We start from the raw sequence: 19,006 nt of genomic DNA, 5'->3' as shown, positions 1-19,006 counted from the left end.
TTGATTATGTATGAACAACAGTGTGTCAAAGGAGATATCACCATGGAACACTGTCCACCACTTTCTTCTGGAATAAAGCTGCCATTTAGCTTCTGCAGAATTCAGGCAATGATAGATTCTATGCCTTGACACATACAGCCTCAAGCAGCTGCTCTGTTTCCATGGGGGAAGGGCAACTCTAAGTTACTTTTCACATTCTGCAACCTCCCCTTCTCTTCCTTACCTCTGCTCCTCCCCCTCAGTGATCCCTTCCTGCTCTCCTTCAGTGTCTTGCTCACAGGTTGCGGCCCGGCACTCTATTAATTATCCTTTCTCCAATATCTGATGATGCACTCTGATGATGATATCTGGATGATGCACTCTTCTTGCAGCTTATGGAATTTGTCACAAACAAGTATTACTGGAACATGGAAATCCCTGCTGTTAGTTTTGGCTCATTTCATAAAAAGGAAGTTGTGCTATATATATAAATGTGACATTTGTATTCAATTTCTAAGCTGCACTAGCAGAAGAACACAGAGAAAGTGATTGCAGGTTACAGCACATTTGTACAGATGTGACCTCCTAGACCTAACCTCAATACGCCATTCGGCTCAAGATGCCCGATGCAATGGAGCCTATCTGTGAAATATGTAGCTTAGCATCTTTTTTTATTTTAACTTGTTTGTGTTATTTGCATCACAGGCACAGTTAAATACCACTCAAAGTATACTAGAGATGCTGGGCTGCAACTCTAACTGCTCAGGTGTTAGTTTTAAAAATGTGCAAAGTCGCAGATGAAGAACAACGGAACTTGGTGTGAGAAAAAGCTACAGATGCTGCATTGAAGCACTTCTTACACAGATTCAGACTCATTCTGTCAAACATCAAATTGATCAGCGTAGTCTAACAAAGCAGATTGGTTGCTTCCAGTTGTGTTAGTGGGCAAATAAGACCCACAGTTTGAATGAAAAAGATGCTTGGCATGGCCAAATCACACAGAACATGGTGCTTTTTCGAGCAATTAAAGCCACAGTGTGTGACACATCTGTACAGAAAGGCAATAGAGAGGAGGGGGAAGCAGTGCAATATATCATTCCTATTTCACAGATAACTTACATACTGTAATGTATCATAATTTGAATATTCTGTAACAATAGAAAATGATAATGAAAATACAGGGAGTCTGGTCTATGGATATCAGGCAATATGTATCCATAGAACTTGAATGAAATTTGTCGTGGGGGGGGGGGGGGGGGGTCGGGTGTGGGGGGGTGGGGGGGGGGGTGGGGGGGGGGGGGGGGGGTGGGGGGGGTGGGGGATCTGCCTTTTATTTAATGTCTAATGTAATCGCTTTCCAGCAAAAAGCTACTGGTGGCCTTAAGGGAGCTCCAGGTTATGATGCATCAGCAGATGCTGCCGCCTTAGACAAAGCCATGAAAGCTAAAGGTATGTCAAACTTTTACTTCACATTTGCTTTCTCAATTAAAAATAAATAAGAGTTGTCCAAATTTGACACCCATAGAAATACTTAAAGAATGAATAGCCTGTGGTTCCATTTGCCATTATAGTTAGTGCATATTTCATTCCCCACTCCCCCCTTATTTTTAGTTTATTACTTATTGATCAAACAACTGACTACACCTTGGATGCAAAATAGATGTTTTTAATTTCAAAGTTATAGAAGTTGAGTTCCCACTAGACCTTGTAGAGTATTGATAAGGTTGCAGGAACATAACCCACAAAAAGAGAAATAAAATATTCTTACTATACACAGGTGCTTAAGTGTACAAAATCCGACTCTCCATGGTATTGTTAACTCCATTGTTAAAAATATCAAGTTGTAGCTTAAGATACGGCTAAAAACTGTCTAAACCTCATATGAAACAAATAACAATGAAATAAAAGCTGACATTAATAAATGGAAGTGATTAGACTAATATAAAATACAATTGTAAAGTCCAACCTAACTATATCAGCTTAGTATAAACTTCACTGATTCATTAAAATTTAAAAAGATATACTAATCATCAAACTTCTAATAATCAAGTGATATATGCAATATAATCAGTCAGTTAATAACAACGATAATACAGGGTGAGTATCCCTTATCCAAAATGCTTGGGACCAGAAGTATTTTGGATATCGGATTATTCCGTATTTTAGAATAATTGCATACCATAATGAGATATCATGGCGATAGGACCCAAGTCTAAGCACAGAATGCATTTATGTTTCATACACACCTTATACACACAGCCTGAAGGTCATTTTAGCCAATATTTTTAATAACTTTGTGCATTAAGCAAAGTGTGCATACATTCACACAATTCATTTATGTTTTATATACAGCTTATGCACACAGCCTGAAGGTCATTTAATATAATATTTTTAATAACTTTGTGTATTAAACAAAGTGTGAGTACATTGAGCCATCAGAAAACAAAAGCTTCACTATCTCACTCAAAAAAGTCTGTATTTCGGAATATTCCGTATTTCGGAATATTTGGATATGGGATACTCAACCTGTAATATATCCTCATTAAGATAACGATCACTCTTTACATTTTAAAATAGGAGCAAATGTATTTATTTAAATTACACAGGAACATAACATGTGCTGTTAAATTGCAATATACATTACTGTATAACATTATTGCTCTTGAAGATATCGCCTGTAAGAAAATATCAGCAATCTAACACAGTGATGGGTATTTTTAATAAACACATTAATACCAATGGCAGCAAGATTAGATTTTGTATTAATCAATCAATCAATCAATCAATCAATCAATCAATCAAATCAATACCCAAATTTTTGGTATTGCAATTTAATAAATAGATAGAATAACTGTAAACAACAGTTAGTAAAATAATGCTAATGATGTTTTTTTTTTTTTTTAATATAAATTTCCAAAACCATTGCCAATGCTTGTTTGTACCATGCATTGTTTTGCAGTTCTAAAAGCAAAATCCCAGTTTGGTAAGAGGGCACAGTGATTTTATAATTTGCATGTGTTTTCCAGTTAACTACATATACGATCAAGTACAGTATATTGTAAGTTTTAAGTTCTGCACACCAGCATTATACATCAACTCATTCAACTCTTAATTTTTAAGGTGTTGATGAGGTAACTATTATTGACATTGTGTCTAAAAGAAGTAACGCTCAGCGCCAAGCCATCAAGAGTGCGTACCAGAGTTCTACTGGAAAGGTGAGCAATGAGCATCTCTCTCTCCCAGTAACCAAACTGCTTTACATTGGGAAGATATAGTCTCAGGCAGCCGATGAAAGCTATCACTGGCGATACCAGGAATAAGGACTCTTCTCCCTATAATAAATAGACTGAATGCTGAATCTTGTCTAGATCTAGTTTCTATCACTACACCAGACGAGTAAAGTGCACATGGAGGATCTGATTCAGTTAGGTGCAGGATATATAGGATATACAGGATATACAGGTAATCCAACTTTTGTCTTTCTTAGGGCAGAATTTTTCACAAACTGCATTTTTAATACAGATGTGATAAACTATTTTAACCTAAAAGGTGAAAATGTAAATTTTAAAGCAAATTTAGTAATTTTCTCTTGCTGGGAAGAGCTAGAAGAGCTTATGCTATCACGATGCTTCCTGCTTTGGGTCCACTAAGGATGATGATTATACGCAACCATCAGCCAGCACATTCATCATTGGGGTCAACAGAGAAGGATCTGGTGATAGCACATGGAGGGGCAGATGTATTAACCTGGAGAAGGCATAAGGAAGTGATAAACCAGTGATATGTGCAAGGTGATAAACCCACCAGCCAATCAGATCCTAACTGTTAATTTACATAATGGATCTGATTGGCTGGTACCTTTATCACCTTGCACATATCACTGGTTTATCACTTCCTTATGCCTTCTCCAGGTTAATACATCTGCCCCGGAGTGTGCTACTGTGATTCCTTCATGATGCTTCTGTGTGAAGCATTTCATCCTTTACCACGATGGCCACCATTCTTTAGTCTGTGCATGCACTGCACCATCTTGTCAACGGTTTTGAGAGCAACAGTAGTAAATAGAGATATACGGCTTAGCTTTGTGGGATACCCTGAGTAATACTGTGATCCTGCCTTCATACATAACCAAATGGTCTGCTGTGTGCTCCACTCCATCTCTGTTAGCTGTGCACATAACTGTGAGTACAGCTGTACTGAAACTGTGCAATAATAAATCCAAGCTTCCGGTTAAGTTTATCTGGCTGGTGTTTCTACCAAACTTTCTGCTGGTGTCTACTATTTAATAATTGTGTACAACACAAAACAGTACACATATCAGACACCCTAGATGCCATAGAATGCTGCATGACAGAAAGGTTGATCTGGAAGCTGCAGAGTGTCTCAGTGTATAAATATATATACAGTAACTGAATCCATGATGGGCTTTTTTCAACTTAATGACTCAGACAACAACAGTATGCCACATAGATGTTCCCAATGGAAAATGCAACTTAAGTGAGAGAAGCATTGGAAAGTTACAATTAATCCAGGTTTCAGTACAAATCAAGATAATGTAGAAAAAGCCATGGAAACAATAAGTCTAAGTGTTTCCTGGGAAATGTCAGCATGTGACATGTGGACATCACTGCAGGTAGCATATGAGGGTAAGGGTCTCATGATAAGAATTAATCTGAGCCGAATACTGTATAACACTAAGTAGAGTGAATGCACAAGTTTTAGGGACTACATTGATAAGATGACTTCCATACTTGGACAATTAATGTCTATATGGGTCCCAGTCAATGACAAGGAGATTGTTATAGTGATGCTACAGAGACAAAACTGTTACAGTTTCAAGAATGTATGCCAGATGAATTAAGTGCTTAGAATACTGCATTATACACTATAGATGCAAAGCTCAGAAAACTCAAATACAAGTGCTATATGTATGTAATAAGGCCATAAAGCATTTGAATGCAAACTAAGAAATGTCAATGCTGCCCAGAAAAGGAAGTGTAACAGCAGAAATTAGTCAGCTTTAAGAGTCACAGATGGTCATAAAAGAGATTTCTGGTATATTGATCTAGCTGAGGCACCCCTGGAACTGGTGTATACTTTATACAGAGGTGGTTTATGAAAAGGGGGCCCATGAGCAGGCTTCCTCTCAGTGTTAGAGTAGTGCCAGAGTCTACAGTCTATGGGGTATATGCAATTACGGTCGAATTCCCGAAAATGTCGAAAAACGGGACATTTTCGCCAAAAAAAAAATTCGACAATGCAATTCAGTACTTTTCGTCAAAAAAACGGACTTTCCAAATTCGACTTTTATGAAATTCGACATTTGTCAAATTCGACATTTCTGCAATGGTACAAATGCGGCAATTCGACAAAAGTATATTCAATTGAAGTTTGTAAATTCGACAACAGTGCTTTTAGACAGTAAATTCGTCATTTTCAATCCGCCACACTTTGCTGGCGTTTTTTTTATTGGTAATAGCATATCTATTTATATTAGAAGGGATTAGGTACTTGGGGGGTAATTCCAAGTTGATCGCAGCAGGATTTTTGATAGCAATTGGGCAAAACCATGTGCACTGCAGGGGAGGCAGATATAACATGTGAAGAGAGAGTTAGATTTGGGTGGGTTATTTTATTTCTGTGCAGGGTAAATACTGGCTGCTTTATTTTTACACTGCAAATTAGATTGCAGATTGAACACACCCCACCCAAATCTAACTCTCTCTGCACATGTTATATCTGCCTCCCCTGCAGTGCACATGGTTTTGCCCAATTGCAAGCAAAAATCCTGCTGCGATCAACTTGGAATTACCCCCTTGGTTTGTCTATTTTGGAGGCACAAGTATTATTTATATATTTTTAAAAATATTTTTTTTATTTTTATTTTTTTATTTTTAAATGGAATGTTAAAAATCAGAAAAAAAAATTGCGTGGGGTGATCCCCTCCTAAGCATAACCAGCCTCGGGCTCTTCGAGCCGGTCCTGGTTCTAAAAATCTGGGGAAAAAACTGACAGGGGATCCCCCGTATTTTTAAAACCAGCACCGGGCTCTGCGCCTGGTGCTGGTGCAAAAAATATGGGGGACAAAAAGCGTAGGGGTCCCCCGTATTTTTTACACCAGCATCGGGCTCCACTAGCTGGACAGATAATGCCACAGCCGGGGGTCACTTTTATACAGCGCCCTGCGGCTGTGGCATTAAATATCCAACTAGTCACCCCTGGCCGGGGTACCCTGGGGGAGTGGGGACCCCTTCAATCAAGGGGTCCCCCCCAGCCACCCAAGGGCTAGGGGTGAAGCCCGAGGCTGTCCCCCCCCATCCAAAGGCTGCGGATGGGGGGCTGATAGCCTTGAGAAAATTGAAAGAATATTGTTTTTTCCATTAGTACTACAAGTCCCAGCAAGCTTCCCCTGCAAGCTGGTACTTGGAGAACCACAAGTACCAGCATGCGGGAGAAAAACGGGCCCGCTGGTACCTGTAGTTCTACTGAAAAAAAAAAACCAAATAAAAACAGGACACGCACACCGTGAGAGTAAAACTTTATTTCACACATGTCGACACACACATACTTACCTATGTTCACACGCCGACCTCTGTCCACTTGTCCAAGTAGAATCCACGGTGTACCTGAAAATAAAATTATACTCACGTGATCTAGTGTCCTGTGGTCTTTTATTATAATCCACGTACTTGGCAAAAAAAAAAAAAACGAACACCCGGACCAGGCGGACTGAAAGGGGTCCCATGTTTACACATGGGACCCCTTTCCCCGAATGCAAACCCCCCCCCCCCCCCCCGTGACTCCTGTCACAGAAAGGTCTCTTCAGCCAATCAGGAAGCGCCACTTCGTGGCACTCTCCTGATTGGTTGTATGCGCGTCTGCTGGCAGACAGCGCATCGCACAGCTCCCTCCATTAGTTTCAATGGTGGGAACATTGCGGTCAGAGGTGGGGTTACCCGCGGCCAGCCGCTGACCGCGGGTGACCTCACCGCTGACCGCAAAGTTCCCACCATTGAATATAATGGTAAGGCTTTGCGATGCGCTGTCTGACAGCTCAGACGTGCATAGCCAATCAGCAGAGTGCCACGACGTTGCGCTCGCTGATTGGCTGAAGGGACCCTCTGTGACAGGAGTCACGTGGGGTCCCGGCATTTGTGGAAAGGGGTCCCATGTGTAAACATGGGACCCCTTTCAGTCCGTTTGGTCCGGGTTGCCGTTTTGTTGTTTGGCCAAGTACGAGGATTATTTAAAAAGATCCGGACGCTGGATCAGGTGAGTATAATTTTATTCACAGGTACCCCGGATTCTTCAGTGACGAGGGGGGCGTGGCAGTCGGCGGGTCAACATAGGCAAGTATGTATGTGTCGGCATGTATGAAATAAACTTTTACTTTCAAGGTGTGTGTCTACTGTTTTTATTTGGGTATTTTTTTTCCAGTAGAACTACAGGTACCAGCGGGCCCGTTTTTCCACCCGCATGCTGGTACTTGTGGTTCTCCAAGTACCAGCTTGCGGGGGAGGCTTGCTGGGACTTGTAGTACTACTGGAAAAAACAATATTCTTTCAATTTTCTCAAGGCTATCAGCCCCCCATCCGCAGCCCTTAGATGGGGGGGCAGCCTCGGGCTTCACCCCTGGCCCTTGGGTGGCTGGGGGGGGACCCCTTGATTGAAGGGGTCCCCACTCCCCCAGGGTACCCCGGCCAGGGGTGACTAGTTGGATATTTAATGCCACGGCCGCAGGGCGCTGTATAAAAGTGACCCCAGGCTGTGGCATTATCTGTCCAGCTAGTAGAGCCCGATGCTGGTGTAAAAAATACGGGGGACCCCTACGCTTTTTGTCCCCCGTATTTTTTGCACCAGCACCAGGCGCAGAGCCCGGTGCTGGTTTTAAAAATACGGGGGATCCCCTGTCAGTTTTTTCCCCGGATTTTTAGAACCTGGACCAGCTCGAAGAGCCCGAGGCTGGTTAAGCTTAGGAGGGGGGACCCCACGCAATTTTTTTTCGTGGTTTTTACCGTTTTTCACGTTTTTTTTTACATTTTTACAAGTCTAATCAAAATCCGTCAAATCGACCGTTTTTCGACAGCGGGACTGTCGAATCCGTTTTTTATTGAATGTGTTGAATTCCGGCACCCACTTGCCGGAATTCGACGGTCGAATTGTGTCGAATTAAAAAACGGGCGAAAAATTACCGCGATTCGCCGGCAATTGCATATACCCCTATGTCTCTGTAACATGGCACCAATCATGTTTCCTAGTGACTAATGTCTACAATGCATATGCAAATCATTGTGAAAATGGACACTACATCATTTTCCGGGTGATTTCTGCTGCGGCACTGACACGAGACTGCGGTAAGATAGGTAATTAAACTTTGGTGCAGGGTGTGCAGTGTGGGTTCCCCTGGACCTGGAGGACCTGATGAACCACACACACTGCACCCATTATAGATACGCCAATGTGCATATTGATGTGTGTGGTCCAATGGAAGACAAATATTTTCTCCAGCTGGGGAAAATACATTTGTACATTTAATAAACAGAGCCCTTAAGCCTTAATTCTTTTTGACTGCCATGTCATGCATATTTATTATTATTATTATTATTATTATTATTATATCATCTTTTGTTTCAAGCCTCTGGAGGAAGCTCTAAAAAAAGCTCTCTCAGGAAACTTAGAGGAAGTTGTTTTGGCTTTGCTGAAAACCCATGCTGAATTTGATGCCCAGGAACTTAAGCACGCCACAAAGGTACAGTAAATAATAATTTAAAACAAATAGTTGGTTATACACTATGTTAACATAACTTTTTTTTATCATTTTTTATTGAGACATTAGAAATCAATTGAATAACAGTATTTAAGAAATATTGGTGTCACAGCAAAATATTGACATAATTTGTTCATCAGAGTACAATAAACATTTTTATTACAGCAAATTTGTGCTAATTGTTGTATAATCCATCACAATTACATTGTGGGTGGACCTGAATGAACCAAAAAGAATACATAGCTTACATAGAATTTTACTTTAACTAAAGACTAAAACAGTGGTATAAACTCCTGTCCATAAGGACAAATCCATTCTGTGTATACAAAAGAGAAAAAAAAATTATATATTTGAAAGCAATAACAATTATTTTAGCTGCAGCTCTAAATCATATTGGGGGCCCTGAAGGGAGATGCCAACTAGTACCATATCTGTTTCGAGAGATGGGTGGATCTTGTACCACCACTCTTGTAAGACACCAGGTGGTATTTTTAAGAATATGGTGGATTTGTTGTCTAGTAGTGAGGGGGAGAGTGCCAATTTATGATTCTCATAGTGTAAAAAAGTTCCACCTGTTTCTCTTTATTCAGAATATTTTCCACCCAATCCATCCTCAACAGAAAGTAAAGTTTATACAAAAATAAAGGTTTCTTAAGGGGTGTACTGTCAGTCCAGGCCTGTAGTATTGTCTTCTTGCATGCAGCACTTAGGGCTAGCAATAACTTCTTACTCTCCAAGGTCATTCTAAGGTTTGGGTAAAAAAAGGCTAAATATCGCCTATCTGGAGTGAAGGGTACAAAGTTTACAAGTTTAGCTTCCTCATAATGACGGATGAGGTGCCAGAAATATTGAATGATGGGTCAAGCCCAAAGGCAGTGATATGTATCTGCCTCCTTTTGATGGCATCTAGGGCAAGATTGGGTCTCGGAGGTTCACGTATGGAAACGTCTAAATGTCTGAGTGGAGAAATATAACTACTGTATTATATGTTTAGGAAAAGTTCAGTGTACATACTAGCCAGTAATGTTTTCTGTGAAAACCAAAGAGCTTTTTCCAGAATAGGTAAAGATAGGGTATAAAAATGGACTAACCACTTGGACATGCCTCCAGATATCTCAGTATAGTCTAGAATATTCCTATAATGGACAGATATGGCTTTATAATTTAGGCACTAGGTGTGTCAAAAGGCAGTCCAATGAGTTACTGCAGTGCCCCTTTGAAAAATGGCCCTGCACAGAATCATGTAAAAACGTGCTTACAGAAAGGCTAAAGGATAGGGGCTAACCATAGCAAATTGCGAGGATACTTAAGCAACGGTCAAAAGCTGCTGATTATCTATAGAAACTAAAGATCAAATATTATTGATCCCAGTCAACTTCCACATAGTGAAGGGGCAAGCAGCCATGCCATCCAGAAAGTTGGGATTTTGAATTAAGGGTAAATGTAGGGAATTAATTGGATTCAAACCAGTCTTATGACGCTGGATATGGCACATTTTTCTAGTTGTCCACAAAAGTGGGTTCAGTTTCAGGACATCTGGTACCTCCTGTTCATGTTGGCAAAGAAAGCATATTAAATCCATGTTACCCAGGAAACCCTACTCCAAGGGGGGTTTTAGTATACATGGATCTTTACAAAGCCAATCATGTAGATGTCTTAAGAGGGCCGCATGATTATAGGCCACAATATCGGGAAATTTATGCCTCCATTTGATTTTGGTTGGCTAAGTTTCTGTAGAGCTATATGGGCACGACTTCCCTTCAAGATAAAGTAGCAAAATAATGTATTAAATTGGTGCATGTCTGCTATTATCAAAAGTTCCTGGAGTGATTGCAGTGGGTATAACAGACAGGGAATAGATACCATCTTGAGCAGATTGGCTCTCCCTTAATAGGACAATGGGAGGTTTTCCTCCCAACTAAGGTTGACCATGGCAGTGCAGCTCAGCTGCTCTATCAGGCGGTCTGACGCCATTTTTAAAATCAGAGTGGCTGCGTCTGATGTCACACAGCCACCCCGAAAATGTTCCTGCCCTGCAAATGCCTGCCTCTGTCAATCACATTGCGGTCGCATCCATTGGGGATGGGATCGCAATGTGTGTGCCTGCGCAGCCACAATACAGCTACTGCACTGCAGGCCACACCAACGGCCAGATCTGAATGACCCCATATGTACCGTATAAATACAAATATAAAGCATATTGCTGAGATAAGCAAATATTACGGCAGCATTTTGCCTAAATAGCATTAGTGATTAAATCTTCAATTTCCTTTTTTACTATGCTACTCCACATACTATTTGTCAATGTGCATTTTGTGAAATGAAAAGAGTAGGAATTAGGATGACAACTTTCAATTTTGAAGGTGATTCGGGTAAGACAGGGAACGCTGAAAGTCTTATTTCCCCCGTAAAACATACGTAATTTGGACAATGTAGAATTAAGTGAATATTTTGTGAAACAAATTTGAAGAGTTTGCTCGGCTCTCCTAATATACCATATTTATAAAGCAATCAAATAAACAAGTTATAATCTAGTGTAAATTGGTTTTATGGCCACATGTGAGATATAGACCTTTTGTATTCTGAAATTAAATGCTTAACATTGTTGTATATACTGTTATGTACTTTCAGAGCTGGCCCTAATCAATATGATACCCTAGGCAAGATTTTGGCTGGTGCCCCCTAGCACCGCTGCTAGTCCCTCCTCTGACCCTGCACCCCTTTCCCAGCACCATCACCCCTCACCCATAGAAGTCCTCATTTTGGTGCTCCTACCCCCTATATTTTAAATAGGAACAGTGTACGCATTCGGCGCACAGTCCAAAAAGGGAGCATGTTCTTTTGGGAAGGGGCATGGCCACACAATAGTAGCCCCAGTTCAAATTACGCCACACAGTAGTACAACTTTATTCACATTATATCATGCAATAGTGTCCCTTCTTCACGTTACATCACACAGTAGTACCACGTTACTCCTCACAGTACTGCCCCTTATTCACATTATACCACATGGAATTGCTTCTTATTCTATAAATTTTGTCACACAGTAAAGCACCGTATACACATAATGCCACATATTAGTAATGCATTTATACACATAATACCACACAGTAATGCCCCTTACACATATGACACACATTGTTAATGTCCTTATAAATATAATGCACCTTACACATTATGCCAAACTCTATTAATGCCCTTATATACATAATGACACACAGAATGCCCCTTACACATGTCGCACATCATTAATTCATTTATACACATGACAGACATAATGCCCCTTACACATATGCCGAACACTGAGGATAATTCAGATTTGGGTTGGTTATTTTATTTCTGTGCAGGATAAATACTGGCTGCTTTATTTTTACACTGCAATTTAGATTTCAGTTTGAACACACCCCACCCATATCTAACTCTCTCTGCACATGTTATATCTTCCCCACCTGCAGTGCACATGGTTTTGCCCATTAGCTAACAAATTTGCTGCAGATCTGAATTAGGCCCACTCTTGTAGAACAAACCTACCCACGCACAGCACTCACACAGCTGCTAACACTGTGACCTCTGCCCCTGCTTGGATACAGATGTGTCCTCATTCATCTTGCTTCAATATGTCATGCAGCTCCCACCCAGCTCTGCTAATGTTGGGTGCCTTTTTTTTGCAGAAAATGCATCTTATTTTCATTGCTATGTGACTAGGACCTACAAGCAGCTTCTGCTGATTAAAATGATAATTAGCATGCCTATATTCTGTGTGCGCCTGTGGCTGTATCTGCATACAAAATACTACATTACAGTGATTTCCAGGAATACACTGTAATGTATCATTTCATATGCAGATACAGCCGTAGTCACACAGAATATAGGCATGCTAATTATCATTTTAATCAGCAGAAGCTGCTTGTGCCCCCAGGCATTCCAAATGCCCTATGCATTTGCCTAGTTTGCCTATGCCTAGGTCCGGCTTTGTGTACTTTTCTTAACTGGCTACAAGCAATCTTTTTATGAAAAAATGTGCTTTATTGTACAGGGTACGTAAACCTGTCGATTTTTTTAGGGATTGGGAACTGATGAGGATACACTTATTGAAATCCTTGTATCAAGGTCAAACTCTGAACTCAGGGATATCAACAGAGTTTACAGAGAATGTAAGTATTAAAGAGGACTTTTTCTAAATCTTCTTCCCTCCAAAATAAAAGAAATGTAGTGTTTTTTCCCCCATTATCAGTGCCCCATCCCTCCCATATGTGCTAAGTGTTGGGGCTTAAAGAATTTGGTTTGGGTACGTTTGTTGGAGAATATAATGGACATACACAACAGCCATTCATCAAGATTTGTCTCTGGTATCCTTGAACAGACCCACTCACAGTCAAAATGCTTTGTAGTTAGAGCAGAAGTTGTTGTTCGCAAACATTTTAACTGTCATCTCCTTATCTTAATATATGCAACACTGAACTTATTCCAGACCATCTTGGTTTTTGGGGTAGTGGATAAGTAGGACTCCTCTGTGTACCTGTATCAAACAAGTGGACTCTAAAGAGCTGTGTTGGGTGTAAAGATACACACACCTTGTTATAAGACTACATGTATTGTTCTTATGCTATGCAGTAGATGTGGCTTAGTCCAAAGGTTCAGAAAGAAGCTTCTGATAGATATTAGCTGCAACCAGAGGCGTCAGAACGGGGGGGAGGGGGGGGCAAGGGGGCAGCATGACCCCCCCAAATGAGATGCAGGCGCAGCTGAGGGGGAATGCTGTCCAGGCGCTACCCGCTCAGCAGGGTCTGCAAAGCAGGGAGGCGTTCTCCCCACTCTGCGACCTTGCTGATGTGCGCCGCAGCATGAAGAGCAGCTCCCCTCTCTCTACTGCCCTACTCATGGAGCCGCACTGTACTGCCTGCCTGCTGCTGCCGGCTGCCGCTGCTGCCACTGCTTGTCACACACTTATCACAGGCAGCAGCGGCACCAGCAGCATGATGAGTGGTGCATGCGCCGCCCTCACCAGTGTTCCAGGAAGACCACAAAAGCACAGGTCCACCTCCGAGTCCTGTCCCAAGCCCCGCCTCCTCTGTGGGCTGCTTTAGAAGGGAGCTACAGCACGCAGTAGCTGAGACTCACGTGTGGGTGGGTGAGAAGGCACAAATATCTGGTAACGTAAGTGACAATTGGGGGGGATTTACAGCATTTGTTTATGTACCCTCCATGTAGCTCCCCCCTCAGCATCCATGCCCTCTCCCTCCCTCTAAATCCCCAGTCAGCATCCCTGCCTTCACCCTCCCTGTAACTCTCCCTCAGCGTCCATGCCATCACCCTCCCTGTAGCTCCCCCATCAGGTGCCCACACCATCCCTCTAACTCCCTGTCTGCCATAATATGTAAAAAGGGGGACTCTGTCTGCCATAATGTGTAAAAAGGGGGACGCTGTCTGCCGTAATGTGTAAAAAGGGGACGCTGTCTGCCGTAATGTGTAAAAAGGGGACTCTGTCTGCCGTAATGTGTAAAAAGGGGACGCTGTCTGCCGTAATGTGTAAAAAAGGAACGCTGTCTGCCTTAATGTGTAAAAAGGGGATGCTGTCTGCCATAATGTGTAAAAAGGGGGATGCTGTCTGCCGTAATGTGTAAAAAGGGGGACTGTCTGCTGTAATGTATAAAAGGGGCTCTACCTGGAGTAGTGGCGCTACTGTGCAGCGTAATTTGAATAATGGAGACTACTGTGCACCGTAGTATGAATTGGTATTATTTTGTGGCCACACCCCTTCCCCATGAAGCCAAACCCCTATATAATTTTTGCACACCTACGGCGCACACTGCCCCTATCTTGCATGGGGGGGCGCCAATGCAGTTTCTTGCACACAGCGCTAAAATGCCTAGTTACGGCACTGGTCTCCACCCTCAGTGCCCCTACCCTCACACTTCTTGTAACTCCCCCCTTAGCGTCCATGCCTTCACCCTCTCTCTTAATCCGCCATCAGCGTCCCTGCCCTCACCATCCCTGTAACTCCTCCCTAGCATCCCTGCCCTCACCCTCCCTGTAACTCTCAAAGTAGTGGGAGTAAGAAGAGAAAAGAGGTGATAGAAAATAGGGACATGGGGCACAGCAGGCAGCACACTGATTTTACAAGAGGAGTCGCCTGGAGGTAAGCGCTCACCTGCACTTGGGAAGTTGGTGAGGTTTGGGGGGGGGGGGGGGAGCCAAAATGTAATTTTTACTACGCTCCCCCCCCACCCCCCCCAACCTCAAAACATTCCAGCACCCCTGGCTGCAACACAGTGCAATAAAATGTGTCCCAGCTCAGTAAACATACCTTCATTATTAAATTCATAGCATGTCACAGTATGACTAAGTGTCCATAATCTTTGTTACAGTGTATAAGAATGATTTAGCAAAGGATATAACTTCAGATACATCTGGAGACTTCCAAAAAGCATTACTGGCACTTGCAAAGGTAGGTATGTATGTATGTATGTATGTATGTATGTATGAATGCATGGTTATACAAATCAACAAACTGCTCACTTTCTTCTTTTATGTTCACAAACAGAAAATTGAGACTGGTGATCTTATGGATTCCGTTACACATGCAGAAGTGCTAACATAGTAATGGCCCATTCATTATTACTGGCATGATGGGGCCACCTAATGTTGAACAAACTTTGAAAACTTATGCTTACCTAGCAGTACCTATACCATCCTCACATAGCACTGATTCCTAGAGCCACACTCTTCCTATTGGCTGGAGCGCCAAGTTGCAAAGAGGGTCCCTTTAGACACTCTACACTGCATGCCCTCTAGCAGTGAACATGCGCACTAACTAACACTGCCATGTACAGTTCTGCTAGCAATTAGTGGTGGAGTCAGGGATCACAGGTATAGCACCTTTTTAGACCATTCTCTTTATCAAATTGATTACATACATGTATACTGTATCAGTGAGCACTATTGGAATAATAATAATAATAATAATAATAATAATAATAATAATAATAAAAAAACAACCATAAATAAATAAATAAATATAGTAATACAGGTTGAGTATCCCATATCCAAATATTCCGAAATACGGAATATTCCAAAATACGGACTTTTTTGAGTGAGAGTGAGATAGTGAAACCTTTGTTTTTTGATGGCTCAATGTACACAAACTTTGTTTAATACACAAAGTTATTAAAAATATTGTATTAAATGACCTTCAGGCTGTGTGTATAAGGTGTATATGAAACATAAATGAATTGTGTGAATGTAGACACACTTTGTTTAATGCACAAAGTTATTAAAAAAATATTGGCTAAAATGACCTTCAGGCTGTGTGTATAAGGTGTATATGAAACATGAATGCATTCTGTGCTTAGACTTAGGTCCCATCACCTGATATCTCATTATGGTATGCAACTATTCCAAAATACGGAAAAATCCCATATCCAAAATACCTCTGGTCCCAAGCATTTTGGATAAGGGATACTCAACCTGTAGTAGTATTTGGCTGCAGTCTAGAATCCGTGTGGTTCTCTTGCAATTAAATATTTAGTCTATTAAATAGTTAAAGTGTGTTCTGTATTTATAAGGAATGGGTTCAAATTACAACAACATTATTAACCACGGAGACAAGGCAGACTACTAATGATTTCTTTATGATACAGTAAAAAGTAATCTAGGCAGACATCAGTTAAGTAAAACAATAACAGATGTTTTATATATATTTCTAAATATTATTTGTCATAAACAAAATCTCTATGTATTATAGGGGGACCGTAGTGAAGATACCCGTGTGAACGATGAACTTGTTGATAATGATGCCAGGGTAAGAGATTTGTTGGGCTCATTTGTATTTGAATGTTTGTGTCAATGAAACACCTTTAGATCCAACATGTTGTATATGACATTCAAATGACTCCTCTGTATCTTGTTACCAATTGTTTACTTGCTGATACATGTTTGAGGTCATAATAATAACTACAACTGATAATGACCTGAGTCAATTGGATTTAGTCATTTCATTAGAACCTGCATATTACTAATAAAGCTGATTTTACTGTAAATGCTGTGTTCATGGCTTATAAGAAGATTATGGGGTAAATTTACTAAGATGGGAGTTCTATTTAAGATGGGATGTTGCCCATAGCAACCACTCAGATTCCAGGTATTATCTTCTAGAACAGGGGCGGGGAACCTCCAGCCCACAGGCCTTATCCGGCCCAGACAGGCATTTTGACCATCCTGGAGGCAGCCACTGAGTGTAAAGCCGTACACGGCGCACGGCTTCCTGGGAGATGTAGTTTTCTCACACTGTGCCCTGTATTCAGAGTACAGTGTGAGAACACTACATCTCCCATGATGTAGTGTGCCATAGACGGCTCCGAGAGATATGAGGCAGCTGTGTAAAGCCATCTGCGGTGCATGGCTTCCTGGGAGATGCAGTTGTCTCACACTATGCACAGTACTCCTTTGATGCAGTCTGCGGCAGATGGCTCTGGTGCAGTAGATTGCTCTGGGAGATGTACCTGCTCATTTACATTCATCAGTTTTGGAGAGAGACAGCTTTGGAGAGAGAGGGAGCTCTGCTGGCTCTGGGCAGGAGGAATGGCTTTCCTGCAGTGGTGGTGAGTACATATTCTATGCCATTATGAGGGTCATTCCGAGTTGATTGCTCGTTAGCTGTTTTTAGCAGCCATCATAAGTGTGCGCAGGGGGGGTGCCTGGTGTGCATAGGCACCCCCTAATGTCTGGCACCCTGATCTCACATGCCTGATGCAGCGATCGCCGAGCAGGCTGATTACTGTCCCCTCTGCGCTGCAGCCTGTCAGGACTGCATTACTGACCGGACGCCTGGGTTAATCAAGGGTGCCACTGCCACTGGCTTTCAAACTCGCGGCTCCACCTCCATGTACAAAAACAGCGTGATGTGATGTGATTACGTCATGCTGCTCGCACGCCCACCTGCCACACCCGCCACATGCCCACCTCTCTCCTATGCTATGCCAATGCCAGCCACTGATGAGGAGCAGCATGCAGCCAGCATTCCTCTTAGGAAGACAAATTCAATACTGGCAGGCGGTCGGCAGTAGCATTGACACGTCACCTGTTTTTCCAGCAGCAGCAGTACTAGTCTGCGACTGTCAGTGACAGTGAGTGGCTGACTTGTAAGTAAGCTGCTGCAGCTTGCAGGGGAAAGAGAGGGGGAGCCAGACCAGGCTGAGGAGGAGCAGTGTAATTACAGTGAGTGCCATCAGGGGTTTGTTTGGTGCACACCACAACATCTGACAAAGGCCCTCATTCCGAGTTGTTCGCTCGCAAGCTGCTTTTAGCAGCTTTGCACACGCTAAGCCGCCGCCTACTGGGAGTGAATCTTAGCATTGTAAAATTGCGAACGAAAGATTAGTAGAATTGCGAATAGACACTTCTTAGCAGTTTCTGAGTAGCTCCAGACTTACTCGGCAACTGCGATCAGTTCAGTCAGTTTCGTTCCTGGTTTGACGTCACAAACACTCCCAGCGTTCGCCCAGACACTCCCCCGTTTCTTCAGACACTCCCGCGTTTTTCCCAGAAACGGCAACGTTTTTTCACACACACCCATAAAACGGCCAGTTTCCGCCCAGAAACACCCACTTCCTGTCAATCACATTACGATCACCACAACGAAGAAAAAACCTCGTAATGCCGTGAGTAAAATTCCTAACTGCAGAGCAAATTTACTTGGCGCAGTCGCAGTGCGAACATTGCGCATGCGCAATTAGCGGAAAATTGCTGCGATGCGAAGAAAATTACCGAGCGAACAACTCGGAATGACCATCAATGTACCTACTTTATTAGGATTGGCAGTGGCGGAACTAGCGAGCGGTGGGCCCAGGTGCGACAAAATGCTTTGGCTACCCCCCCCTACACATCCCATCCAAGTCCACCCCCTCACCCCTGGAGAGGATCTGGTGAGGGGGACCTGCTCAGGGCCGGAGAAATGGATACCTAGCAACAGTGCCGTAACTAGACATTTTAGCACTGTGTGCAAGAAACGGCATCGGAGCCCCACCCCTGCATGCAAAACAGGGGCAGTGCGCGCCGTAGGCGCGTGCAAAAATACATAGCGGCGTGGCTTCGTGGGGAAGGGGTGTGGCCACAAAATAATACCAATTCACAAAACGGTGCACAGTAGTCTCCATTCTTCAAATTACGCCGCACAGTAGCACCACTACACCAGGTAGAGACCCTTTTACACCTTACAGCGGACAGATTCCTCTTTTTACACATTACGGCAGACAGCGTCCC

General features: G+C 42.5%; 1 protein-coding gene across 2 annotated transcripts in view; it reads left to right on the top strand.

The window, feature by feature from the left end:
- Positions 1-19,006, top strand: part of LOC134895820 (annexin A1-like) — a 46,416-nt gene that overhangs the window by 9,453 nt on the left and 17,957 nt on the right. For both annotated transcript variants that reach the window (XM_063913867.1, XM_063913868.1), the window contains exons 3-8: positions 1,341-1,428; positions 3,100-3,194; positions 8,615-8,728; positions 12,810-12,900; positions 15,115-15,194; positions 16,491-16,547. In XM_063913867.1, coding sequence (XP_063769937.1) covers positions 1,341-1,428; positions 3,100-3,194; positions 8,615-8,728; positions 12,810-12,900; positions 15,115-15,194; positions 16,491-16,547 — 525 coding nt within the window. The remainder of the gene's footprint in view (positions 1-1,340; positions 1,429-3,099; positions 3,195-8,614; positions 8,729-12,809; positions 12,901-15,114; positions 15,195-16,490; positions 16,548-19,006) is intronic.

Source organism: Pseudophryne corroboree, chromosome 1 (assembly GCF_028390025.1).
Source record: "Pseudophryne corroboree isolate aPseCor3 chromosome 1, aPseCor3.hap2, whole genome shotgun sequence".
In the NCBI taxonomy this organism is placed as follows: Eukaryota; Metazoa; Chordata; class Amphibia; order Anura; family Myobatrachidae; genus Pseudophryne; species Pseudophryne corroboree.
This window is presented reverse-complemented; position numbering and strand designations above follow the sequence as displayed.